Below are 26,738 nucleotides of genomic sequence, written 5' to 3' on the forward strand. Positions count from 1 at the left end.
TAGCAATATATATGTTGTGAGATTATAAGCTTTTATAAGTGTGATTACCTCTTCCTGGAGTAGCTCCATCATGATTCTTGCTATCATCCGTTGGGGTAAAATTTTCAGGAACAATTCCAAGTTTCCAACGGAATTTGATTGCCTATAGAATTATATATTGAATAGCATTAAACAATTGAAATTGAGTAGCTAACAAAGTTGAAACATTAGAATTCCAGACTTTAGAAATTGGATCTCAAGGATATAATCAACAAAACCCTAAGATCAAATCCCTCTCAACTCTGCCACGTGATGACCTGATGATCAAGAAATTGTATCATAGAATCTCTACTATAACCATAAATCTCATAGATTGGCTTTTGAAGACCCAACCTCAACACCTATGTCACCATTTTTATTTTAGAACCATATTTTATGTATAATTTTTTTATTCCAGACCCATTTAATTCGCTCCCACAGGGATTCAAACCTGCGCCTGCTGGGTGCTACTTAGGTGCTCTAACCATTAGGCTAGAGGCCCTTTCGCTATTTTCAAACCATAATTAGAGGATTTTAAATGAAAGCCAAAACTTCATCATAGCTTAGTCAAATGCTCCAACAGTGTTGTCGCCTCCGCCAGCCCCTCCCCCTAGAGGAGTGAAATAGTCAAGTGTGTGTGTGAGAGAGAGAAGGAGGGAGGGAGGGAGAGAGTATTATGGGTGGAATCAGGGGACAAAGGAGCCCATGGGGGTGGTAACCTTAAGTAGTCGAAAATATGGCGCAAAGGCCAAAGCCGTCTCCCACCAAATGCCACATGCACGCCTAACCATTAATTTTGCACCAGCCCACACCTTGCAGCGCATGTTCCATGGTGCCCAACCTGTGCCCTTCTTTTTGCAGTAGAGCGGCCTCGCACCCCCTCTAGCATACCAAACATGCCAAGGTGCACGCCATAGGCCTGGCTAGAGACCTCTATCAAACACACCATTCTCTCATGCCACCTATACTCATTGCTTTTAAAGAATCCAAGCGAATGGCACCCAAATGCATCTTAGAGGTTCTAGATTGCTATTGTGTGATTCATGACATATTCCGTGGATCGGAGCTCAACATTAACCCACACTTTACCATTACTGGACACACCACATGTCTCAAACTTTGATGGCATCCACAGCGGCAAGAGGCCATCGCAGGCTCGCGAGCGATGTCACGTATGTTATCCTTGCAAATTTCTCACATAGATGTCAGATGACGACCTCCGCTCTTGTGCCTCACCTGATGACCTACCATATGGTGCCACCTTGCAAGCAGTGGTACTGGACAATAGCTAGGGTTTAGAGGGCTAGAGTATGTACCTTGTTGTAGGATTATTTAGATGCATATTTTGTTATCATAATTTAGATGGTTATTAGGGGATATATTAGATTGTTTTTTGTCATGACAGAGGTGAGTAATTAAGAAGAGGGTATTGAGGGTTATTTAAGCTACTCTTTTTAATGGTAAAGGTGGGTAATTTTGATACAATAGGAATAGATCCCATGGCTATGTATTTTTCAAGTGTGCATTTACCATGCACATAATAATAGAGACAAATGGTGGGAAATTATTAATAAATCATTTTAAGCTCAGTTGAGCCAAGAAATAATAAGTAAAAGTGAAGGTAGAATTTTTAGCGAACTATAAAGAAAAAGAAGAAGAAAAAGGGAGATTTTACTTAGGAGAGCAGTTATAGAAAGGGAGGCCGCGGATATAGGTTTAAGTAAAAGAAATTGTTTATGTGTTAAACAAAGGGTGAAAATAATTGAAGAACTGAAACACGTAGAGAACCAAGAAAAGGAGTACGCACCAGCAAGAATAAATGGAATACATGTAATTCATTGTATGTAAGCGCCTGCTTGGCAAGGCAAACGGCAAGGCTTAGCCAAAATCTAAACCAGCAAAATGGTAGAGAACACATAAAGTCCCACCACTAGGAAGCCGGCAGCTGCCCCACATATGCCTGGGTACGTGCCCGTGGCATCCCACCAAACCCAAGTGCAAAAATGATCGCGGGCCAGCAACGTGAACTCCGCCACCTGAAAAATTATATATTAATCACGTGACATTCTTGAGAGGAAATCAAATTTTTCAAGCTGATGTGTTGAAGACAAAAGCTTATGCAATCCCATGGGAACAAATTATCTAATATAATTATTTTGGTTGAAAAGGGCTATTTATATCTTGAAATATTATATTAGGTTTATTTTCAAGTTTGCCTAAAAGATTTAGCTTCATTAATATCTTTCATTTTTTCCTTGGATCCTTCCACGTTTCCTTTCATTTACCTTCTCATGACACTTGGCTTTATCTTATCATTCCCTCGACAAGTGTCCTTCATGCAAATCTTTATTAAGACAGCGTGTGGCTTCTTATTCTCAATAAGATGGCTATAAATAATTGGCAATTCCTGATGCAAGGAGACCCCAAATAGGACTATGGATAACCAACCTAAGAATCACCAAGATGGAGGTAAGTCCTCCTTTCTTTGCATATTAGTTTCCGTTATGATTGGTTATAAATAGAAGGATTCGGGTGGGAGAAGCGCACGCTACCGACAAAATATTAAGTTTTGGCAACCTCTCAAGTTGCGCACGTTACTTGTGTTCGAACATGGGCCGCTACTTTTTTTCTTGGATTCGCAAGAACAGGCCCATGATGCAAACCTGCCCTCCTCAATATCCTAGTTTCAAGAGAGAATTCACCAGACAAGACTTGTGTATAATTTTCATATCTTGTATCTATAGTCAAGGCCATGTTAGGATGGTCGAGAAGAACACTTGCATGACAAGTATATCTGTAGTATTTTTTTTTGAGTAGCTAAGTCATGGATTTGGTACAAGTTCTTTACACATATCATGTCCTAGGAAAGGCCATCAGGAGGCATAGATAGCTTGTAACAATGCATTTGTGTGAACTTGGTTTTCGGTATCATTTTTGCTGAATGATTGCTTCATTCTATCGGTTAACACCAGACCCCTTTTTTCTAACACATGCAGCCACCGAAGCACCCGAAGAGCACAAGATCCCAAGAGCCACCGTGGCGCGCATCATGCGGAAAGCCACCCCGCCGAACTCCAAGATCGGCGCTGACGCGAAGGAGGCCGTGGACCAGTGTCTCGTGAAGTTCGCCGCGTTCGTCACCCAGGTGGCCGCGGAGGAGTGCCGGCGGGACAAGCGCACGACGGTGACCGGCGACGACCTCATCCTCGCCTTCAAGAACCTTGGGTTCGATAACTACGTCGGGCCCCTGACCTTGTACCTCCGCCGCTACCGCGAGATCGAGGGCAACATGCCACGCGCCCGGCACAGCACTATGAGGTCGCAGGGAGCGCCGCCGGCGCCTGTGGCGCTGACAGTGGAGGCCGCGGCGGCGCCGTCGTCGGGTCTGACCTTGCAGCTGGGCCCGCCGTCGGTGCCTGACGTCACGGAGCTGGGACTTCACGCTGACGTGTACGCGGTGTGGCGTGGGGCTGGACCGGCACCGGCAGCAGGCACCTCGCAGGCGCCATCTTGTGCTGACGAGGAGGAGTAATGCCCTGAAGATGGCAGATTTGCTTTGGGATTGCTGGAGAATCCCAATCTGTCCTTGACATTGGTGACTGGGATTTCTCGAGAATAAACATTTGCTTTAGTTCCGCTGGTGATGGAATCCTTGCCAGTTTGGCTACACCCTCGATCGTAGTTGTAATAATAAATGAATGAGACATTTCATTGTCCCTTTTTTTTAATCTTTGGTACTGGCAGTATATCGTTTTATAAAAGGTGTTTTGTAGTAGGATGAACTGTTAAACAGCCTGTGATGTCTATTTCATCATGATCAGAATCTGCTCAGTCCGGTTGTAGCCATGGCTTCAATAATCTTTGTTCCTCGGGTGATGAATTCTGCATGCTGAATGTGGCTTTACTTCATTAGTCTGTTCTTCTCAGTGTCCTTGCAAAATTCGTGGCTGGGAAAATCAGAGCAGCAAGTAGCAAACGTGGGATCAGACGGATCCAACTGAAGAAGCCGGACTGGCCGTGAAACCAGTCTAGCCTAACTGATTCATGGACGCTTCCAAATATGCCATCATTACAGTGGCCAGGGAATCCTATGACAGCTTTGAATGCACAACTTTTATAAGGTTAGAGCCCAAAAAGTGACGGACACAGCCAAAAACCTTTGGTGTGCATGGTGAACCTGACTTTAGCCTATACATGCCGCGTCACCTGCTGAACTGAGTTTGCCCACGTACGGCAGAAGACGAGTACGTCCTCCATAGTCGACGAACTAACTTGAGGGAACATTGGCCACGGCTGAAGACGAGTCCGCCGTAGTGACATCCGGCACCGACCCAGCACTGGCGTCTATGCCTAGTGCCGTGTCTCCAACCTCGATCGTCTTCCTTCCCGGTGTCACCAGTGGCGGCGTCTTCCTTCCGGCACCGACCCGCCAGCAGCACCGGCGTCGTCTATGTCTAGCGCGGTGCCTCCAACCTCGTCTTCCGTCCGGTGTCACCACCTGTCATGCCTCCTGGGTCCTGACGTATCCATATGTGCTGTCGGCAGCGGCACGGCACCCTCTTGATCCATGGCGATTTAGCCTTCCTTTTTTAATCAGTATCGTTTCAGTTGAGCTTCTTTGGTGCTTGTTAACATAATAACATTAGACACCCAATTGTTTTTTAAAAAAACTACCAGCGCCGAAGCACCAGAAGGATACACTATTCTGAAAGCCATCTTGACGCGCATCAAGAACCGCACAGTGCTACCGGACTCGAGGATCACCGGCGATCCATTCTATCATGAAAACTTTTCAGCATAGCACTTTTTAGCACAACTTTTACGCATGACGCTTTGCTAACAAAATGATCGCAACAACTTCTCAAACATAAGTTTTCTAGCACAACTTTTACATAACAACTTTTACAAAATAACATGTACAAGTGATCAACGTCTTAGGAACTTGGACACATCTTATTCAACACAACTTTTTTGCATAACTGTCTTTCCTAACAAACTTCTCAAACATATATATTTCATTAAGCATATAGAACCGAATATATAAAAAAAGATACAATAAAGTAAAAGGAAAAGATAAAACATTCGGCCTTTAGGTCCATGATAATGATCCTAACTGCCCATTTGGAAAGGCTAACTCGAAATATATCATGTCATGCACTTCGTTACATACTAACGGGCCGTGGCCTGCTGAGCGTGAGTGTGGGCTGGTGGTGCTGGGCGCCTACTGCTGCAGGCCGTAACCCAGTTTTGAAGGAGAGTGGGCTACTTTGGAAGAAGGATGGGCTGTAAAGCCTGTGAACAAGAGGGAGTTTAGGCTAAAAAATAAAGGAAAAAATGAAAAAAATAAATGTGTTGGCCACACTTGATCATGTGGTAATAGTACCCACTTGACTATGTGGCAGTTTTCTCGGAAAACATATCGATCTACGATGAATAAGCATGTCATAAACTTATGACGTTCACCGATTAGACTTTACGACAAAATAAAACTCATCACGTTATGGCATTGCACTAGTTTATAACGATTTCTAGTTGATCATAATGACGAACACCTCATTTTCGTCACTAAGCCATAGTGATTCATATAGAACGTATAAAATAGAATCCCATAACGACGAATACCTCCAATGTTGCGAGGTAATCGTTAGGGAAGGTATGATTTGTTGCAGTGATAGTAATTAAATTTCCCCCGTCCATGTTTACTTTCATCCACCGTCACTTGACAAGTGGGCTTCCTTAGTCCACGTTCAATGATAAGTGTTATTCATGCATACATTCATTACGACACCTGCGAATTTTCTTCCTCTTTTATATCGCTATAAGTAAATGGATTTTCTTGATGGAAAGAGACACAAATAGAACCATGGATGAACACCAAGCTAACGATCAACGAGAAGGTGCAGCAGGGGCGGGCCTACTTGAAGTCAAGGGTATTCAATGGAATACCTATTATTTTTGCTAAACATTTAATTAATACTTTTATGTGTTTTGAACACTTTCAAGTTTTGATCTCAAATCTACAAATTTAAGGATATAATGCTCAACTCTGAGTTATATACCCTAATTTGTTATACAATTAGCACTATGTGATGTTATAATCTTTTATGCATGATAAAATCTAGGCTTAGGCTTAGGCCCCTAAGGCAACTTGGTCAGACCGGTTTGTCTAGACCTACTAATTTTGGTGGTCAACAAAAATGAACGTAGAATTTTTACCCAAGTATAAAGAAAAAGAAGAATTTTTACCCAAGTAGCAAGAATAAATGGAATACATGGAATTCATTGCATGTAAGAGCATGCCTGGCAAGGCAAACGGCAAGGCATAGCCAAAATCTAAACCAACAAAATGGTAGAGAACACATACAAAGGCAGCCCCACCACTAGGAAGCCGCTGCCCCACATATGCCTGCGTACGTGCCGGTAACACTCCTCCAAGACAAACCCAAGTGCGAAAATGATCGCAGGCCAGCAACGAGAACTCCTCCACCTCCTCTGAACCAGAACCCGTTCCCGCTAGCCTAAGAACACTGGACAAGCTAACACTGGAGAAAAGGAGACGAGAGACTGACATCTAGGCCCAAGGCATATATATGCTATATATATCATGCCGGGGCTATTTTCTATCTTCTTTGATAAAAAATTATATATTAATCATGTGACATTCTTGAGACGAAATCAAGTTTTTCAAGCTGATGTGTTGAAGACAGGCATATTCGATCTCTTGGGGACAAATTTTTCTAGTATAATTATTTTGGTTGAAAAGGGCTTTTTATACCTTAAAATATTATATTGGGTTTATTTGCAAGTTTGCATAAAAGATTTAGCTTCATTAATATCCTTCGTTTTTTCTAGGATACTTCCATGTTTCCTTTAGTTTACCTTCTCATGACAGTTGGCTTTGTCTCATCATTTCCACGACAAGTGTTCTCCATGCAAATCTTTATTAAGACACGTGTGTCTTCTTTTTCTCAATAAGATTGCTATAAATAAGTGTGATTTTCTTATGCAAGGAGACCTCAAAATAGAACTATGGATAACCAACCTAAGAATCACCAAGATGGAGGTAAGTCCTATCTTTGCATATTAGTTTTCAGTGTGATTGGTTATAAGTAGAAGGATTCGGGCGGGAGAAGCGCGCGCTACCGACAAAATACTAAGTCGGTTTTGAGAACCCCTCAAGTTGCGCCGTTACTTGTGTTTGAACATGGGCTGGTACTTCTTTTTCTATGAAGATATTGGCAACAACCGGCCCATGATGCAAACCTGTTCTCCGCAATATCCTAGTTTGAAGAGAGAATTCACAAGACAAGACTTGGTATATAATTTTCATATTTTGTGTCTATAGTCAAGGCCATGGTAGGTTGAGAAGAAAACTTGCATGAAAACTATATCTGTAGTATTTTCATAGAGTCGCTAAGTCATGGATTTGGTACAAGTTGTTGTAACAATGCATTTGTGTGAACTTTGTTTTCGGTATCATTTTCGTTGAATGATTGCTTCATTCTCTCTGTTAACAAACCCCTTTCTAATTTTCTAACACATGCAGCCACCGAAGCACCCGAAGAGCGCAAGATCCCAAGAGCCACCGTGGCGCGCATCATGCGGAAAGCCACCCCGCCGAACTCCAAGATCGGCGCCGACGCGAAGGAGGCCGTGGACCAGTGTCTCGTGGAGTTCGCCGCGTTCATCACCCAGGTGGCCGCGGAGGAGTGCCGGCGGGACAAGCGCACGACGGTGACCGGCGACGACCTCATCCTCGCCTTCAAGAACCTTGGGTTCGACGACTACGTCGGGACCCTGACCTTGTACCTCCGCCGGTACCGCGAGATCGAGGGTAACATGCCACGCGCCCGGCACAGCACTATGAGGTCGCAGGGAGCGCCGCCGGCGCCTGCGGCGCTGACAGTGGAGGCCGCGGCGGCGCCGTCGTCGGGTCTGACCTTGCAGCTGGGCCCGCCGTCGGTGCCTGACGTCACGGAGCTGGGACTACACGCTGACGTGTACGCGGTGTGGCGTGGGGCTGCAGCGCCGGCTGCAGCAGGCACCTCGCAGGCGCCATCTGGTGCTGACGAGGAGGAGTAATGCCCTCAAGATGGCAGATTTGCTTTGGGATTGCTCGAGAATCCCAATCTGTCCTTGCCATTGGTGACTGGGATTTCTCGAGAATAAACATTTGCTTAGTTCCTTAAAAAAATATAAATATTTGCTTAGTTCCGTTGGTGATCGAATCCTTGCCAGTTCGGCTCCACCCTCTAGCCTAGTTGTATTAATAAATGAATGAGGCATTTCGTTGTCCCTCCTTATCTGGCATACTGTACTGGCATTATATCATTTTAAAAAGGAGTTTTGTAGGATGAACTATTAAATAGCCTGTTTCTACAGGGTGGTCGTGTACTCACCGTGTGATGTCCATTTCAATATGATCAGAATCTGCTCGGTCCAGTTGTAGTCATGGCTTCAATCTTTGTTCGTCGGGCGATGAATTCTGCCTGCTGAATGTGGCTTTAGTTCATAGCAAAGTGCCTGTTACAGATGATCGACACTCCTCATATACAATGTCTGATTCAGCAGAGTAAGCAAGACTATCGCATAAGCCTTATCTACCTCAGATTTCTATTAGTCTGTTTTTCTCAGTGTCCTTGCAAAATTCGTAAGACTGGGAAGACAAAGGAAAATCAGAGCAGCAAGTAGCAGACGTGGGATCAGCCGGATCCTACTGAAGAAGCCGGCCTGGCCATGAAACAAGTCTAGCCTAACTGATTCAAGGACGCTTTCAAATAGCCATCATCACACTGGCTAGGGAATCGTATAACAGCTTTGAATGCACAACTTCTTTTTTAAGGTTAAAGCCCAAAAAGTGATGGACACAGCCAAAAACCTTTGGTGTGGTGAAACTGACTTTGGCCTATAGCACGGCACCTGCTGAACTGAGTTTGCCCACGGCACAAGACGAATCCGCCATAGTCGACGAACTAACTTGAGGGGACATTGGCCACGGCTGAAGACGAGTCGTCCGCCGTAGTGATAGTGACATCTGGCACCGATTGCCTACTGAGGTATCCATGTGTGCCGGCGGCGCCCTCTCGATCCATGGCGATATAGCCTTCCTGCCTCTCGCTTGAGTACGAATTGAAGGTGAGAAGCCTTCCTACGCTGCTTTGGCAACTTGGCCTCAGCCTACCGAGCGGCAAGCCAAAGATTCACAGTTTTACATGATAAGATTATTAAGTGATTTGGATGGTTGTCATGATGCTGAGGCAAATCTACGATTGAAGTAAAACAGCCCAAGTTTTTTTTTCTAGATTACACAGTCATATGGTATTGGTCCTTTGCACACAACACAAATGGTTTTGGAAATGCGGTCAGGAGACATTTTCAGGCAGTAAAGAACGCGACATCATTTTAGTCGAACCTTCCTTTTTTATCAGTATCATTTCAGTTGAGCTTCTTGATAACTTGTTAACATTAGAAACCCAATTATTTTTTTTTAAAAAAAACTACCGGCGTGGAAGCACCTGAAGGATACAGCATGCCACACTGATGCGCATCAAGAACCGCACCATGCCACAGGATCACCGGCGATGCGAAGGAGGCCATGGACCAATGGCCACCGAGTTCACTCATGCGGGCATATATAGCTAGTCCTCGCACGTGCGGTTGGAAACTAGCGATCTATTCTATCATGAAAACTTTTCAGCATAGCACTTTTTAATGCAACTATTTTACGCATAAAGCTTTGCGAATAGAATGATCGCAACAACTTCTCCAACATAAGTTTTCTAGCACAACTTTTACGTAACAACTTTTACAAAATAACATGTACAAGTAATCAACGTCTTAGAAACTTGGACACAACTTACTCAACACAACTTTTTTCCGCATAACTCTTTCCTAACAAACTTCTCAACCATAGAAATTTCATTAAGCATATAGAAGCGAAATATATAAGGAAGATAATATAAAATAAAAGGAAAAGGTAAAACGTTCGGCTTGACAAGTGGCTTCCTTAGTCCACGTTCAATGATAAGTGTTATTCATGCATACCGTTATTACGACACCTGCAATTTTTTTTCCTCTTTAATGTGGCTATAAATAAATGAGTTTTCTTGATGGAAAGAGACATAGAACCATGGATGAACACCAAGCTAACACTCAACGAGATGGTGCAGGATGCATTTGTTCCTATCGTGTATTATCTTAGAATGAATATAGTCACTACTTGTCAGTTGTGAGTGATGGAAACTAGGTCGGAGAAGCAACTAACGGTAAAATAGTGAGTCAGCTTTGACACCCCATAAGTTGCGCTCGTTACTTAGGCTTGAATGGGCTACTACTGTTTTCTTGGATGACATTTGTAAGAACTGACCCAGGATGCAAACTATATCCTAGTTTCGAGACAGAATTCATCAAGCTTGGTATAATTCTCCTTTTTGTTTATGTTCCAGTCAGGGCCTAGTAGGATGGGAAGAAAATCTACATGATGATGCTTTGTTAGTAAAGTGGTGACTAATGAAATATCTTTGTGCCTAACTGGTGATGGAATCGGTCTACAACTTAAACTGCTAAGGTGTGACAACCGAATAAAATATGTTAAGCAAGTTTGTTTCAAAAAATAATACAAGCAATTGCCTATTATTCTGTATACACTCAAGAAAGGTACAGGATAGAGTTTTACCAGGACTCTTCAGATACAATTGTAATCTAACTAGGACTCATACATTATAACTGATTAAGGTACTTGCCATTGAGATTGTGTGACAAACGAGCTTCAGATCCGAAAAGCCCCTCCAAACAATCTACCACCAAAAGAATATCCATAGATGGACTATTTGTACAAACATTGATATTATCCTTACTTTTCAGGGACATGTTGTCTGAATAGAAATTATAACATTGCCTAGGGATTCATATGAAACTAATTTATACCAACTTTGTATGCATAACTTGGAGATAGTCTCACGTCAACTTCAATTACTACTGCAACTCACTACTCTAGATTTTGCCTAGAACCCGAGAGCTTCATTGGTTTTCCCCGACCCCCACCCACACACTTAATATCCAAGTGATCACCTGGATCATCAACACGCTACTTCAGTAGATACAGGTTTAACATTGGTGACCAATGGGAAATTTTTTTTGCACATTTTTTTTATCATAGTTAACCAACTGGAACATGTAGACCAGCTTTATCAGATGAGCTGTGATGTGCCCTCGGTTTTAGATGGATGCCTAGAGCAGCAGACCATCCTTATTTTGGTGGTTAGTGCTAAGTGGGATGACGAGACTACGTCTGCCAGATTGGCAGGCTTGGTGGAGGTGTTGACGCAAAATCTGGACTTCAGGTTTCTGCGTCGAACAACACGAAAGACTTGGAAGATCTGCTTAACTCCAGTACAGGCTTCAAAATGGCTTGAGAAGGTGCAAGGCATGGCAGTCAATTTGATCTTAAATTGACAAGGTAAATATTAAATTCCTGAGCCAATCGGCGGCGAAGCCTTTCGAACTCATGGGTAGACGTTCTTGGAATAAACACCATGACAGACAGGTTTTCAATGTAATCATGCGGTGCAAATAAACAAAAGTATTAATAGCATGTGCCATCGGCTATATGAGCTGACAGGCTAAGATAAAGCATTGTAAAGCAACAGTCATAAAAGGAGCTCTTGCCAGTCATGCGCACATTAGATAAACTAACAGATCTAGTTAATATCATGACACATACATTGAACTTAGACAAGGTAATACGTATGAGAGGGCATCAACATCAAATATGTTAATCTAAAAGATTAGAACATGATAACAAGAACCTTTTGCCTACCGCTTACAAGCCGATTAAGCTAATGGATCTTATCAGTGTCAGGATACGTATATTGAACTTAGACAAGGTAATACGAACAAGAGGACGTCAACTTCGGCCCACTAACTTAACAGACACCAAGCTTGCGGCGGCAAGGCCTCGCACGCGTACCTATTGGCTCAATGACATCATCACGCTTTTATGAGATATGCATGATACCCAGCCGATGTATCGGCTCTCAATAGTAGCGTTATGATGTTAAGGATCCGACGGCTAGCAATACGAGGGCAGGAGTAAAAATTTATCGGATCTAGCATATATAAAGCAAGTAAAGCATGCAAGATCTAACCAATTGATATGATCAGATAACTAGTGAACGCTTAAACAAGATCAAGAAGCCGATAAAGATAACCTAATCAGATCTAAACCATTCGATAACTGTGAGCGCTTGATAAAACTAAGAGATCAATACGATGCAACTTAATAAAATCAAATAACTCGATAACTGTGAGCAACGTTGAAGACAAATAGAATATTGGACAAAGCCTAGAAAGTTCTACTTGCAATCTAAGTTAACTTGATAACTAGCCACACGATAAAAGATCAGAATATTGGACGATGCCTAGAAAGTTCTGATACAGATAACGTAATGATCAGGTGCCGATACTTACAAGCTCGCCTGAGATTGAAGCCAATGCAGCCATGCGTGCAAGAAGAAACCCATTGGTTTCTACTCTACTCCTACTCCTAGGGTTTTGGTGGCGTGGCGCCAAAAGGTTATATTGATTGATTGATGATTATTTGTTACAAGGCCCATGGGTTTATATTAATTTATACCCTAGAGCAAGCTAAAATCCTAGTCGGTTATGACATGAACCGTTACAATAAATCTAAAAACTATTAAAGATAAATCTTCACGCTTTTTCTTATTTGGTGGAGTCGATTTCGCTTCGGATTGGATCCTCCCGATCTTCTATCGGCTTCTAGAATTCGGTTAGCTGCAGCTGGCCTTGGTTGACGTTGGGTTATCAACAGACTCTTTCTCTCTCCTTCATCGGCTGTCAGAACCTTATCTTCTTTGGTTGACTTTGGTCAAAAATCGGTATCAATAGGAGGTGACAATGGAACTAGTTTCACGAGAGTCCTGGGGATGCCATCAGAGATGAAATACATGAGCAGATTGGATGAGCACATCATGTTGGTATTGGAAAGGAGAAATCATCAGCACCGGAAAGAAGACACAAGATAAATGATGCATGATTTCTAATCAGTGGATTACAAACTATTGGCTTGTGTTGGTCAATTGGAATGAGACATGTTTTTAGGAAATTGAATAACATCATTACCTTTTATTTTGTAGCTACATTTGGACTAAATAAAGAAAAATAATATACTACAATCTAGGTGAGAAAAATTACAGGTTTGTTTAATCGCACAATTTTTTTCTGCAAAGACTACAAAAACTGCTAAATATTTTTGCATGCATAAAGTTTTGGGTTACTCAGTCCGCATTTTATTAGTTTATTCATGGAAAGTATTTTTACATGAATTAGTTACAAAAATTTAAAAAAATACCATTGTTTGTAATCCACTGATTTAGTTACAAAAAATCAAAGACAATATATTGTTTCAAGTTTTCTCATTTAATGCATGGCTTAACATGAATTTTGATGACACCTAATAAATTCATAAGAACCATTGTTTTTCATGTTATTTTATCTATATTGCTTGATGAAGGTAACTTTTCTATTTCTAGAATAGGATTGCAACCCTCCTTTAATTGTCATATTATCACATTTACTAATAATTTCTAATAGTAAGTATATCATTCTAATATTGGAAAAACAAGCATTTAATCAAAAAATATTGTAATCTTTATTTTGTTGAATTTGTAAATTATAGGGTGCTTAAATATATTTCACATCTCTATCTTATATAGCTTTATTTTCATCTAACAATTCGTTAAAATATATTGGTATGGTTCTTGACTGATCACGTCCAAATTATCATGTCCATTTACTTAGATATTTATGTGAATTCCTTATTGATGCATGTAGAGGCTAGAAGTTATATATTCTTCACCTAAAAAAACGTGTACTTTCTTAAAAATTATTAACCATTTACTCAAGAAGAATATGGTGACCATATTGTGCCACAGTATAGATTGCATAAGTAACATTGAATAGTATGTCTTAGGGCTTGTCTATATGGTATACAGATTATAATAATATGGAATTGCATCAATGGATTACAATAATTTTGATTGTAGATTAAAAATAGCTGGATGAAGGGAGATAGTTGGATTATAAGAACCATGTATAGTTTGATTTTATGAAACTAATTTCTACCACCTTTTTATGCACAACTTGGAGATAGTCTCATGTCATCTTCAACTACAAGTACAACTCACTAGTCTAGATTTTGTCTAGAATGTGAAATGTTGGTGCCACAATATAGATTGCACCGGTCAATGAAATGACCATATTCTGCCACAGATATGTAAACACAAAAACCATGTTTCATTGATTGCTGCTATCAAGGACTGTATCAGAAGTATCCTTGGTGGAATTTAATTTCTTAGGCATTTATTTGGAACATCGACTAAAAATGCATACGTCTAATGCCTTATAAGAACTCGTCAAGGATGCATGGAATCTTTAGTAATGTTTTGGGTTTTATATCCCTTAAAAAATTTGCCATCATGGAAAATGTGGATTTCTATTAGACGCATTCCTATGACTTTTGATTTTCTTGCAGTGCTACTTGGAGTCTATGTATCTTGGCAGTCACACAACCTCTGCAACTTTCTTAGTTAGTAAGTAGCAAGTCGAGCCACATTTGGACATAAATTTTTTGCATTGCAAACACTATCACAAAATTAATCAGTTATTATGTTATAAAAATGGAAAAATAATCAAAACCTTTGTATGAATCATTCAAGGAACACTTATTTATAATGATTCAGTGGTGAAAATAATTTCCTTCTTTAGGTCAATATCCATGAGGCGCTTAGCCTTCCTCGAAATAACATTGATGACCCAGCACCCCATGACTTACATTTAGCTATGAAATGTTTGCAAACTAAAATAAATAATTTGTTGTTGCCTGCAAATGATCTTTTTAGCTGTGTGTATGCAACATCATTTGATTTGGTTGACTAAATATATTCCGTCTATCAGAGAAGTGATGATACTTTGTCGCCACCCGAAGATACGTTGCGATGCAATAAATATGTGAGATTTAGTGTAATCACTATGCTTATTTTCGCAACTACACTCTACTACTTCCTCCAGTAATAAATAGTTTGTTTTGACCAAGATTTGGTCAAAAAATTAAAACTTGGAGCGCCGATAATTTTTAAAATATTTATTTGCTTGCAAACTTAAAAAGATATGCGCGGAATCTTCTTGGAAATTACTTTCATGATACATATATACAATTATGTGGTATTATAATTAGAAATAAAATAGTACTCGGACTTTTACGTCGAATGGCAGAGTATCTCTTTGTTCAACTTATTAAGTTTTAATTTAAAGTTAATTTTCAAATATAATTAAATCACTTAATATGCTCTAAAAATTTAACGGTAGCATCATCAGCCTGCAATCCATCTGCATCCAGCGAGCCTGACTCTAGAGAAAGGCTCGAATTTCACCATTTCTACTCAACACCACCAAGAAGCGTTTTTTTCACCCTCGAAAGCCTCCTTCGTTGGCCATCAATACGACGGTATCCAAACACCACATGGCAACCGGATGTTTTCCTATTTAACACCCCCTAGACTGACAAGCACAGAAGACCTACACCCACCATACTACCCATGTCTATGGATCCCAAAGGCCCTAGAGCCGGTGCTTCTTGCACCATGCCAACGGAGCCCACCGCCGTTGCAAAAGAAGCAGCGGCGACCGAACTGCCGCCTGTGCCCAGCACAGAGCCGCCTGTGATCCGGGAGCAGGACCGGCTGATGCCCGTAGCCAACGTGTCCCGCATCATGCGCCGCGGGCTCCCTCCCCACGCCAAGATCTCCGACGACGCCAAGGAGGTGATCCAGGACTGCGTGTCCGAGTTCATCAGCTTCGTCACCGGCGAGGCGAACGAGCGGTGCCACACCGAGCACCGCAAGACCGTCACCGCCGAGGACCTCGTGTGGGCCCTGGACCGCCTCGGCTTCGACGACTACGTCGGGCCCCTCAACGCCTTCCTCCAGCGCATGCGCGAGATCGAGGGCGGCGGCGACGGCGGCCGCGGCTCCTCCTGGCGCGGCCCGCGCCGCGGGTCGTCCCTGCAGGTCGCGCTCCACAGCGCGCAGACGATCCGCCCGGCCGTGTACCGCCACCCGGCTTACGCCGTCGGGCCTGTTCCCCGCCCGGTTCCAGGCAGCACCGCGGCGGCGCGCTTCGGCGGCCGGTACCAGATGCCCAGCGTCGGCGGCCAGCGCTCCATGGCTCCCTACTACGGAGGAGCGGCGTTCCAGGCCGGGGGAAGCCGCCATGGGGCATTCTACGCCGACGAGGCAAGCTCGTCGAACGAGGCGCCGCCGGCGCCACGTGCTGGCTCGCGCCGCTAGACGAACTAGCGGTAGTTTCCCCGTGTCTAATAAGAGGCGGCGCCGTTCGCCACTTCGCCAGGCAGCAAGCTGAGAGCTTATGCTCCAGTTTACCTGCTGCTGGTGGCGGCGCCGTCGTCGCCGGCCGTCGTAGCGGCCGTCGCCGGCATGGATTTTTCCTTCTTGTTGTTAATTTATCCAGTTTGTAGTTGTAATAATCATGCTCCTGTATCATCCCATCATTTACCATGTTTCTCACCATGCATATGAATAATGAATACAGTAACTACTAGCTGTACTATTGATTACTGCTACATGCGTTTCTTACGACGGCCGGTCAAGCTAGTGCATGCATATGCATGCTCCTGTGCAGGATTTACTGGCCGGAGGAAGGCTCGGCGGCTCGCTCGCGTCACTCTCACACACTGACACACACACTCTCTGTCCAACGCTCTGTTCGGTTGGGAAAGTGGCCTTGCTCTTGAATGAGTTTTGGAGCCACGTACGTGCACCGAGGTCTGACCCCGGCCGGTGACAGCATCCTGCTGGCGCTCCAGAGGAAACTGCCGTGCGTGACGCCGCTGCTGTCGTAGCGAGGCTGGCGTCGAACATTGTCGTGCGTGTGGTACAGTAGACGGTCCGTGTACCGAGCTTGCGGCTTGCGCCTCTGCGCGCTCCGGCGACAGCGGCGGCACAGGACTCAGGAGTGCCGCGCGCCAGGCGCCGTTGGCGGGCTTCCACCAGGCCGCCGTGTTTTGTAGCTCGCTCCCTCACCCTCAGCTACGTAACTTCTTCGTCGCCGCCTCCCCGAGGGCACAGAAACTATAAGCAGCTTTAGACGTGGCGGTTCCAGTTTTGCGACTATAAAATTTGTGGTCTCTTCACCGCGCCACTCGTCGTCTCCATGACACGTGGGCTCAGATAGACGTTTCTCCAAAACAAAACTCCGGATATTACAAAATTGCTACGAACGATCGTCCCTGCAAGATATGACAGATATTTTGTAGCTGGTACATTATTTTCCATGCAAATAAAACGTGGATCATGCCCACGTTTTTAACATCTAAGACCCTTCCCTAGCATTTTCACTCCATCTTTCAATATAATCAGCCATCCATCTCCTCACTTAGTCGCATTTTCATATTCTAATGAGCTCTTAAGAAAGGTCCAAATAAAGTTAGAAAGTCTTTATTAATTCACTCCAACTTCTTCAAACTTGGCACATCCCTCCCCCCTCCACCGGCCCCAAATTAAAGGGCGCTCTTTATGGTGAAAGTGTTTGCTTGAGAATAGTATACCACTTGCTACAGTAATGAAACATAACTCAATACGAATGGCTATGTTTACAAAGCAATCTCTTGTAGATTATCATCATCTAACATATAGATTCTATGTGCTAAAGCTAATTTGTGAAGAGCCACAATTTTTTGTTTAATTGTGAAGCCGGGTTTTACTCAGTATATCAAAACTCCATTTTGATCCTTGTGAAATTTTCCCTAATTATTCTTGCATACAAACTATGAAAAAAAAATGCTCTCTAGTCGTATTATCATTACATTCAAGACTGCAACAAACTTTTTTGTTGCTATATATCTCAACAATATCACTCCAAATTATAGTTAGTAGGTGGGGAATGGCTATTAAAAACAACATCTATGTACGTAAACCCTTTATATAAGATAGAAAATATGACCAAAAAATGTGAAAGAGGTAAGCGTGTATATGAACTAAAGTTTTAGTTCACGTACCATCTTGTCATTAGTATTTAGTTCAAAAGGCATATAGCCAAAAAAGTTATATAAAAGAATGTTGCTTATCCGAAGCCTTTACTCTCCGCTTCAATGAAAAAACTATTTTAACAATTACTATCCAGCTGCTAGTAGATAGAAAAAAGTAGTTGTGCTCAAGCATCCTAGTCTAAAATACTAAACAATGATATTCAATCTTGCCAACCAAAATGATTTTCTTATACTCTTTTAAATAAGTTTTAATATTATAAATACTAAAATATAAGTGTATGGTCCATTTTTTTAATAAGTTATAAGTTATAACTTTCTATCAATTTATTTTGCTGTTTTTGACATGTCCCGATTAGAGATACAGATCGTCATCCCAAATTATTGTTGTTGACGCATGCATAGGCTGTTATTTGATTTTGCACCAACTTTGCATGCTGATGCCCCTACTTAGGTGGTCCTTTTAGAACATGGTAGCTACCATTGGTGCACCCTAGGGTGCGATTGGTTCCCTGCACCAAGTCGGATTCGAGCTCCCCGTGTGCGACCTCCATGCGATTGATTCCCTGCACTGCTTGTTGGGCCTGGCTCGCAGCATGCAAAAGGACACCTAGAGCCTGGGTCCCGCGGTGTGACCAAATCCTTCGTATCTCCGGAGCCAAGCTCCCGGGATGCAGCGGCCGATGCATGGGGCGAGCGTGCAGGCAAAAAAACGCAGTGGAGCAGGCAACCAATCAACTTCCCACGTGAGCCTGGCTACATGCAAACATCAACCAATCAAAAGGGGTTGCATCTGGCGAGCTTGGCTGGCAGGAGCCTGGATGAGTGGTGCGAGCCAGGCTCGATAGAGAAGGAAACCAATCAGACCCCTAGTGATTCGGCCATCACTTTGCCACATGCTAGCTTGCCTCAGCAAGCATGAAAACGCTTGCACACGGAGGAATGCTCGTCATTGTTCTTTTTTTGACCAATCATTTATTAGGCTAACCTGTCACGAGATCCAAAGGCATAGTTGGATGGTAGCCACCGTTGACACACTCTGTGATTTGGCTGTCACTTCATCAAATCCTAGCTTGCCTCAGCGAGCATGAAAAAGCTTGCACACGCAGGATAAAAGCGTTAAAGTCAACAAAATGCGCTGGCGTACGCTCATAGGGGACGTATATAGCATTGGGCTAGGCCAATGGGCTTGTGCTTTTATAACTAGCTAACATTATGTTTAAGGGTCAAGGTGTGGTAGGGGGCTAACCTGTTATCCAAATGATCCCTAAAGGCACAATTCAACGGCACACTTACCAAAAAAATTTGGTAATCCCCGGGTGATTTGGTATCACTTTGCCATGTAGGATAGAGCCATCTGGCTTTCCCATAGATAGTGTAAACTTGTGAGGTTAACACCCAAGCCAACAAGAATTTGCTACTCTCTCTCTCTCTCTCTCTCTCTCTCTCTCCCTCCCCCCTGATTCTTACACTTCCATTTTATCTTACAAGGCAATTTTGTATCATAAATTCCCTCCAATGCTCAATTTCATACTTAAACTTGGAAATCACCATTTTAGTCCCTAAATGTTCTTTTGTGGATCAAACTCATATTTGCCTAATATTACATGCCATGCTGAGGTGCCTAGTCAAGCCTAAGTGTCCCTTGCCTCGTGAAAATGTTACTAATCTTCCATTTGTTCATCTTGAGTACTCCCATTGTGGTTGGCCCCTACACCTATGTTTGTTGCAAGGTGGGGAATAGAAGTTGTCGGAAGGCCATGGAAAAATCTCTACCTTATCCTAAGTTCCTAACTAACATGTTCTCTTTATGTTGTTACAGAAATTGACATGAATCTAAAATATAGCAACAGAAAAATGTGGATCGATTCAGCCCAACAGATAGCTTGTCCTCAATATGCAAAAACTTCTTACGAAACCCTAAATCAAGTTCTCCCTTGCCTCACCTATGTGATGCTAGACTATGATTCTTGGGACCTTTCCTTCATCTCACCTTCCCTAGCGTTGATCCTCTTTCCATTTACCTTAGCAATAATCTCAAACTGCAGGCTGCAGGGCTTGATCCATAATACTACAATTAATTCTAAATATATTCAAAACACCTTGCAAACCCTCTTTGGAATAGTACGAGCCCTACATGATGTATGCTGGCATGGATAGTTGGTTGCTGTTTGTGGGGTTGTTTCCTTGTAGAAGCATCCATGTACCCATCTTCAATGACAATGATAAGAAAGTAGTACATGTCATGCTTGTTGCTTCAAGAATGTGGGGGGAAAGGGCCTTCTGGTAATTAAGAGGAAATTTCTTATCTGATAGTAAAAAAATTGAGACTTCTTTATTTGACATTTAAAATTTGAACTTTTTTGTTTGACATTGTGACTGTGTTGAACTTTCATTCTTTTTTGACACTTTCTTCCAATCCAAACCCGTGGATTCTCTCGCCTCTTTTCTTGAACAAAATGACGTACAAATCACCTACTAAGTTCATGAAACTTTTGTAGTGATACAAAACATGGAGATAAACTCAATTTTCATAAAATCACTTATGTAGAATTTAAAATATTAAACTTATAATTCTCCAAAATAGCCTAATTTTGAAGAATATCCTAATTTTTAGGGCACAAAAAACTTTCCAAAAATTGTCAGAAAATTCTTAATATTCCTATTGTAGGAAGAAGTAATTTTGACGTTTAGTTTATAGCATATGTTACAAAGAGAATTTTGATTGTTTTTAACAAAAACAAAATTTAAAGTTCTTTCACAAAAATGTATGAAAATAACTTCATAATTCTCTAAGTGACTTATGATAAAAAAATAAATTTATATATTACTTTGTCCTATGAGAGGTATATTATAGATTTTCCACAATTTATGGAAAGTAAGGGTGTTCCCTAAAAAATTGGAAATCTTCAAAAGTAGCCTATTTTTGGTGAATTTTAGTTTTAAGCTTTTATGTGCTACATATTCATTTTTAAGCAAAATAGGTTTATCTCCATGTCTTATATCACTACAAAAAGTTTCATGATTTTTGGAGGTGATTTGAAAGTCATTTGTAAGAAAGGGGGGAGGGGAGAATCCATGGATTACTATTCATGTGAGTTAAGTGACCAAATGAATGGAAGTGTCAAATAAGAAACAAAACTGCAACTCAATGTTAAGTAAGAAAGTTTTAATTATCAATGACAAGAAAACAAAACATCTATTTTCCTAGTATCAAATAGGATAATTTTCTCTACAAGCTAGTGTTTGCATGGGATACATTTATTTATTCATTGTACTGAACTCCTCTGGGCTAGTGGGACGAGAGGGCCAACTGCCCTGCCCACAACACGCGCAAGCCCCTGCATATTTCATAGAGAGATAATTGAACGACCCACCACAAAGAGTGACCGCTGGCAGCAGCCCATAAGAATGTAAGCTGTGTTTTTTATTTATATTTTCTTAATCCTTTCCTATATAGTGAATACTTCTTTTATCTGAAATTATAAATCATTTTGATTTTTCTATATATATAGTTTTTGTTATTCATTTAGATATACTGGAGCTACTCGAGGTCACACCTGCGACTGGCAAGAAGGAGAAAGAGCGGCAAGCTACGGCAAATCTCCGAACCCTAACCTAGCAGCACGACGAGCTGTGGCGGTGGCAGGATCTCCTCTGGACCAGCAGTGGGCCGCTGGTGGGCCTGCTACAATGTGCATACTCGTCGTCGCACGCGTAACTAGTAGTATTACCGGATATACAATATATCGAGATACATGGTATAAACTACGTATAAAAAAGCTAAAATGATCTGTATTTTGAAAAATGGATGGAATATTTTTTAATATTTGAAATAAAGGATTCTTTTTTACGCTAGTACAATATAAAAAACTTATCTGGGCTGAGCAAACACTCAACTGGGGCGGCGTGACTCACGATCACGGGTTTGTTCCGGGCCCCTCCTATCCGTTGCGCGGCCTGGAGAAAGAAAATTACAGTCCAGCGGGCACCTGGGCCTCGCTGACCCACATCCGTCCAGCCCAAAAAAGCCACGGTCGGCAGAGCTGTTCCCTGCCCCTCCCCGACCGTTGGCGTTCAAACGCGCCAATCCGACCGTTACCCCATAAAAAACACCCCAAATTCCCTGCCCTGCGCGCCCGCACGGATTCCTCCCCCCTCCGACCCACCCTGCCTCCTCCCAAGTCCCACCAGCATCCCACCATGCTCTGCTCCTCCCCTGCTCCTCGTGCTCACAAACCCAGCTCGCATTAAACCGCACGCGCGCCCCACATCACCTCCCATGACCCGGATCCCCACCTCTTCCCTCCACCACCGATGGCCGCCGCTGTCCCCCGCTTACTGCCGCTCCTCCTGCTGCTAACGCTGACGGCGCCGCCCGCCGCCGCCGCAGCTGCCTTGGCGACGGCGGCGGCGGCGAAGAACGTGAGTATCGACTCCGCGACGCTATCCTTCGCGGACCTCACGCTGCTGGGGGACTCCTTCCTCCGCAACGGCTCCGTCGGGCTCACGCGCGACACCGGCGTGCCGTCCTCCAGCGCCGGCTCCGTCCTCTGCACCCAGCCCGTCGCGTTCCGGGGCCCCAACGCCACCGATGCCACCGCCGTCGCGTCGTTCGCGGCGAGGTTCTCCTTCGTCATCGACAACCCCAACGCGGGCGCCGCGGGTGGCGACGGCATCGCCTTCTTCGTCTCCCCTGGCCGCGCCACGCTCGGCGCCACCGGCGGCTACCTCGGCCTCTTCAATTCCTCCGGCTCCGCCAAGAACGGGTCCGCCGCCGCCATCGTCGCCGTCGAGTTCGACACCATGGCCAACCCGGAGTTCGCCGACACCAGCGACAACCACGTCGGCCTCGACCTCGGCTCCCCGGTGTCCGTCGCCGTGGCCGACCTCGCCGCGTCCGGGATCGACCTCAGGAGCGGCAACCTCACCACGGCGTGGATCGACTACCGCAGCGCCGACCGCCGCCTGGAGGTGTTCCTCAGCTACGCCCCGGCCCCCAAGCCCAAGCGCCCCGTCCTCTCCGTCGCCGTCGACCTCTCGCCGTACCTGAACGGCGCCATGTACGTCGGCTTCTCGGCGTCCACGGAGGGGAGCACCCAGCAGCACACAATCAAGGAGTGGACCTTCCAGACGTTCGACCTCCCGTCCACGGCCAACTCTTCCTCCTTCGAGTCAAACGCCACCAGCAACTCATCGGATCAGGCCGTGCCGACCTCCACCGCCCACCACAAGAGGGTCGGGCTCGCGCTCGGCATCCTGGGCCCCGTCGCGCTCGCCGTCGCCTTCGTGTTTTTCGCCTGGGTCTCCATCAGGAAGCTCATCCAGCTCACCGCCAGGAACGACGGCGCCTTCTCGCCGGAGCTGCTCAAGGGCCCGAGGAAGTTCAGCTACAAGGAGCTGAGCGCCGCCACCAAAGGGTTCCACGCGAGCAGGGTCGTTGGCAAGGGCGCGTTCGGGACGGTGTACAAGGCCGCCATGCCGGGCGCGGCCACGACGACGACCACCTACGCCGTGAAGCGATCTACGCAGGCGCATCAGAGCCGGAGCGAGTTCGTCGCCGAGCTCTCCGTCATCGCCTGCCTCCGCCACAAGAACCTCGTCCAGCTCGAGGGCTGGTGCGACGACAAGGGCGAGCTGCTGCTGGTGTACGAGTACATGCCCAACGGCAGCCTGGACAGGGCGCTCTACGGCGAGCCCTGCACGCTGTCGTGGCCGCAGCGGTACACGGTCGCCGCCGGCATCGCGTCCGTGCTGTCGTACCTCCACCAGGAGTGCGAGCAGCGGGTGATCCACCGCGACATCAAGACCAGTAACATCCTGCTCGACGGCAACCTGAGCCCGCGGCTCGGCGACTTCGGGCTCGCCAGGCTCATGGACCACAACAAGAGCCCCGTGTCCACGCTCACCGCGGGGACCATGGGCTACCTCGCGCCGGAGTACTTGCAGTCCGGCAAGGCTACTGAGCAGACCGACGTGTTCAGCTACGGCGTCGTGGTCCTCGAGGTGTGCTGCGGGAGGCGGCCCATCGACAAGGACGATAGTGGCGGCAAGAACGTGAACCTGGTGGACTGGGTGTGGCGGCTCCACGGTGAGGACAGGCTCATTGAGGCCGCGGACGCGCGGCTGGCTGGCGAGTTCGACCGGGACGAGATGCTGCGGCTGCTGCTCGTGGGGCTGAGCTGCGCGAACCCGAACTGCGAGGAGCGGCCCGCGATGCGGCGCGTGGTGCAGATCCTGAACCGGGAGGCCGAGCCAGCGCCCGTGCCACGCAAGAAGCCGCTGCTGGTGTTCAGCTCCAGCGCGTCCATGAAGCTGCAGGAGATCGCCTTCTCCTGCGGCGACGACGTCCGGGGTGGCTATTCGGTCGCCAACCCAACATCCCCAAAGTCCGAGGGAGGCGACATTGAACGCTGACACAAAGCAGTTGATACTTATACAGATTTGTTGGTTTGTTGTGTTTCATAAGGGGAATATAGGTAATAATCCCCATTCCTGTCTGCTGCATGGGTCTTGAAGTGCTTATGCAGGGTCATCTACCAATGTCGGAGGTACTGATAGTGAATTACTACTGGTGTGATTCCTATATGTATTTGTTGTGTGTTTATGAGGGGAATATAGGTAATAATCCCCCGCTGTTGTATGAGTGTTGAATTACTCAATAATTGAGCCATCCTCTACTACCAAATTGTTGTTTCTGCATATTTCAGACGTCTTAGCTAGATTGTGTCTGGGTATCTGCAGTCAGTAAGCGTTGAAATTGACTCCAGATTTGCACAATCTAGGATCAGATTCAGAGATGAATCACACCGGCAAACTGCAATTCTGCAGCTGTACAAGTCACGGAACATTTAATTGAGCTTTGGATCGGTATCTTCAGACGCCACTGCTTTCATTTTGTTTCCCTTGTTCAAGGCCTGAGACGCTTGATAAGAGATGGACCTGCTGGTTTCTGAGTTGAGGCTACATGCCAGTCGCACCTTTGGCCAACTGCAGTCTGCAGGGCGGAAAAGAATAACTCTTACAGAGGAGTCGTCTGCGAGGGAGACCCCTAGCTTTTGGACGGCAGTGGCAAAACCAAAATTTGACGGAGCGAAACTTCTGATTTGTGCGAACTTCTTTTGGCGCAAACGATGGAATGTGGTGCCTGACGACACTCTTGTTTACTGTGGTCATTCCGATTTATTATGAGGCTACTGAGGATACAAATTGCGTTCATTTTATTTTGATTTCATCTGTAGACCTCTGTTTTCCAAATAGATTTGCGATATAAACATTTGGTTTAATTGAATGCGCTATCATGTAAAATCAAGAAAATGTGAATTATCATGACGCACAGTATCTCAGTCACACAAATACCGCGAGATCCTTCACCACCTGGTACGGTAATCACACGCCTGTCCCTCTGAAAGCGACTTGCGCGCCGGCGCCGGCGTCCTCCCTCCGTCCGCAGCCGCCGCAGAAGCAGCAGCGGCAGAGCCGGTGCAGGTTCAGCAGCTCCACCACCTCCCGGCGTCCGGACGGGCACCGGTTGCTCCGGACCCAGAAGTGCATGACGAGGTGCGCGGCGAGGTAGGTGACGACGGCGCCGACGAGCGCCACCACGTACGCCGAGGTGCTCACCTTCCGGCAGCTCCCCGCGGTGAAGGCGCCCATGAGTCCCAGCAGGTCCAGCACCATGGCCGCCTGCAGCGCGCGCACGCGGTACCCGTGGAAGCTGAAGCTGCTGCTCAGCAGCAGCACGATGATCACCAGCGACGCCACGAACGCCGTCGCGTTGCAGTAGAAGAACACGTTGTACCGCGCCGCGTAGCGCGCCTGCCGCCGGTGCATTAATATTAAAAGACGACGAGGCAAAGAGAGTTGCATTACATGTAGTTCAGCGCGTGACCATTATTCAAAGTTCATACTGCACCTGGAGGATGGGATCACCGGCGATGTGGCCGTCGGCATCGTCGGCCCAGACGCCACCGGGGGAGCCAGGCCGGCGTTGTAGGTGACGGTGGCGGCGAGGATGGCGAGCAGGAGGAGGTACTTGTGCATCCGCTCCAGTATGCCCTTGGGCCGCAACTCCTCCGTTGACGAAGCCCGTTCCGTCGTCTCCGGCGGCGGCGCCATGATGGAGTAGCAACGTGGCGACGACCTACCTAAGTCTAGAGCAACTCCAGGAGTATCTAAAAAATTCTTCACCAAAACTATATATTGGGAGTTCTCCCAAAAAAATTTTCCCCCAAAAACATATCAGTCTACAGCAGATCGCTAATAAATAACCCTCAATATTTCAAACACAGGCCACGTCATCGTATTGGGCCCATCGGAAGGGACACACAGGCGTGCGGGAATCAGAATTGGGGGAGGAACGCCAACGCTAAAATATACGCGGTGGCAGGCTGTTTTTTAGCGTCGCTAAAAAATTAGGGAAGATTTAGGTGGATTGTTGGAATTCATTTTTTTCCTTTTTTTTTCCTAAAACAGCTATTGGGGGTAAGATTAGCAGCCCCTTGGAGGTACTCTAATGTGCCTAAATTTGGGTACGTTTTATGGTGAACGTATTCGTGTCTACAACGTAGGAACAAAGCCAAGTACTAGGTTCTTTGACTTTGCATCTTTTCAGCTGTTTAGCACCCAGATCAAGGTA

At 45.2% G+C, this 26,738-nt stretch overlaps 4 protein-coding genes and 1 pseudogene across 4 annotated transcripts; 4 read left to right on the top strand and 1 right to left on the bottom strand.

Moving 5' to 3' along the window:
- The first annotated feature begins 3,067 nt into the window (after nt 1–3,067).
- LOC101786201 (nuclear transcription factor Y subunit B-1) lies at nt 3,068–3,550 on the top strand. The gene has a single exon (XM_012845227.1). The coding sequence runs from the start codon at nt 3,068–3,070 to the stop codon at nt 3,548–3,550; it is 483 nt and encodes a 160-aa protein (XP_012700681.1).
- Nucleotides 3,551–7,047: 3,497 nt separating this feature from the next.
- On the top strand, nt 7,048–8,100 carry LOC101786596 (nuclear transcription factor Y subunit B-1). Its single transcript, XM_004966850.1, has 2 exons — nt 7,048–7,081; nt 7,565–8,100. The coding sequence occupies exons 1-2, from the start codon at nt 7,048–7,050 to the stop codon at nt 8,098–8,100; spliced, it is 570 nt and encodes a 189-aa protein (XP_004966907.1).
- Nucleotides 8,101–15,680: 7,580 nt separating this feature from the next.
- LOC101786987 (nuclear transcription factor Y subunit B-10) lies at nt 15,681–16,385 on the top strand. Its single transcript, XM_004966851.1, has one exon. The coding sequence runs from the start codon at nt 15,681–15,683 to the stop codon at nt 16,383–16,385; it is 705 nt and encodes a 234-aa protein (XP_004966908.1).
- A 5,863-nt stretch (nt 16,386–22,248) lies between these two features.
- Nucleotides 22,249–24,798, top strand: LOC101776476 (probable L-type lectin-domain containing receptor kinase S.7). The gene has a single exon (XM_004965183.3). It carries the CDS (start codon nt 22,418–22,420, stop codon nt 24,515–24,517), a length of 2,100 nt encoding a protein of 699 aa, XP_004965240.1. The 5' UTR covers nt 22,249–22,417; the 3' UTR covers nt 24,518–24,798.
- Nucleotides 24,799–25,274: 476 nt separating this feature from the next.
- Nucleotides 25,275–26,228, bottom strand: LOC101752852 (annotated as a pseudogene).
- Nucleotides 26,229–26,738: the final 510 nt, after the last annotated feature.

Source organism: Setaria italica, chromosome IV (genome assembly GCF_000263155.2).
Source record: "Setaria italica strain Yugu1 chromosome IV, Setaria_italica_v2.0, whole genome shotgun sequence".
NCBI classification, from domain to species: Eukaryota; Viridiplantae; Streptophyta; class Magnoliopsida; order Poales; family Poaceae; genus Setaria; species Setaria italica.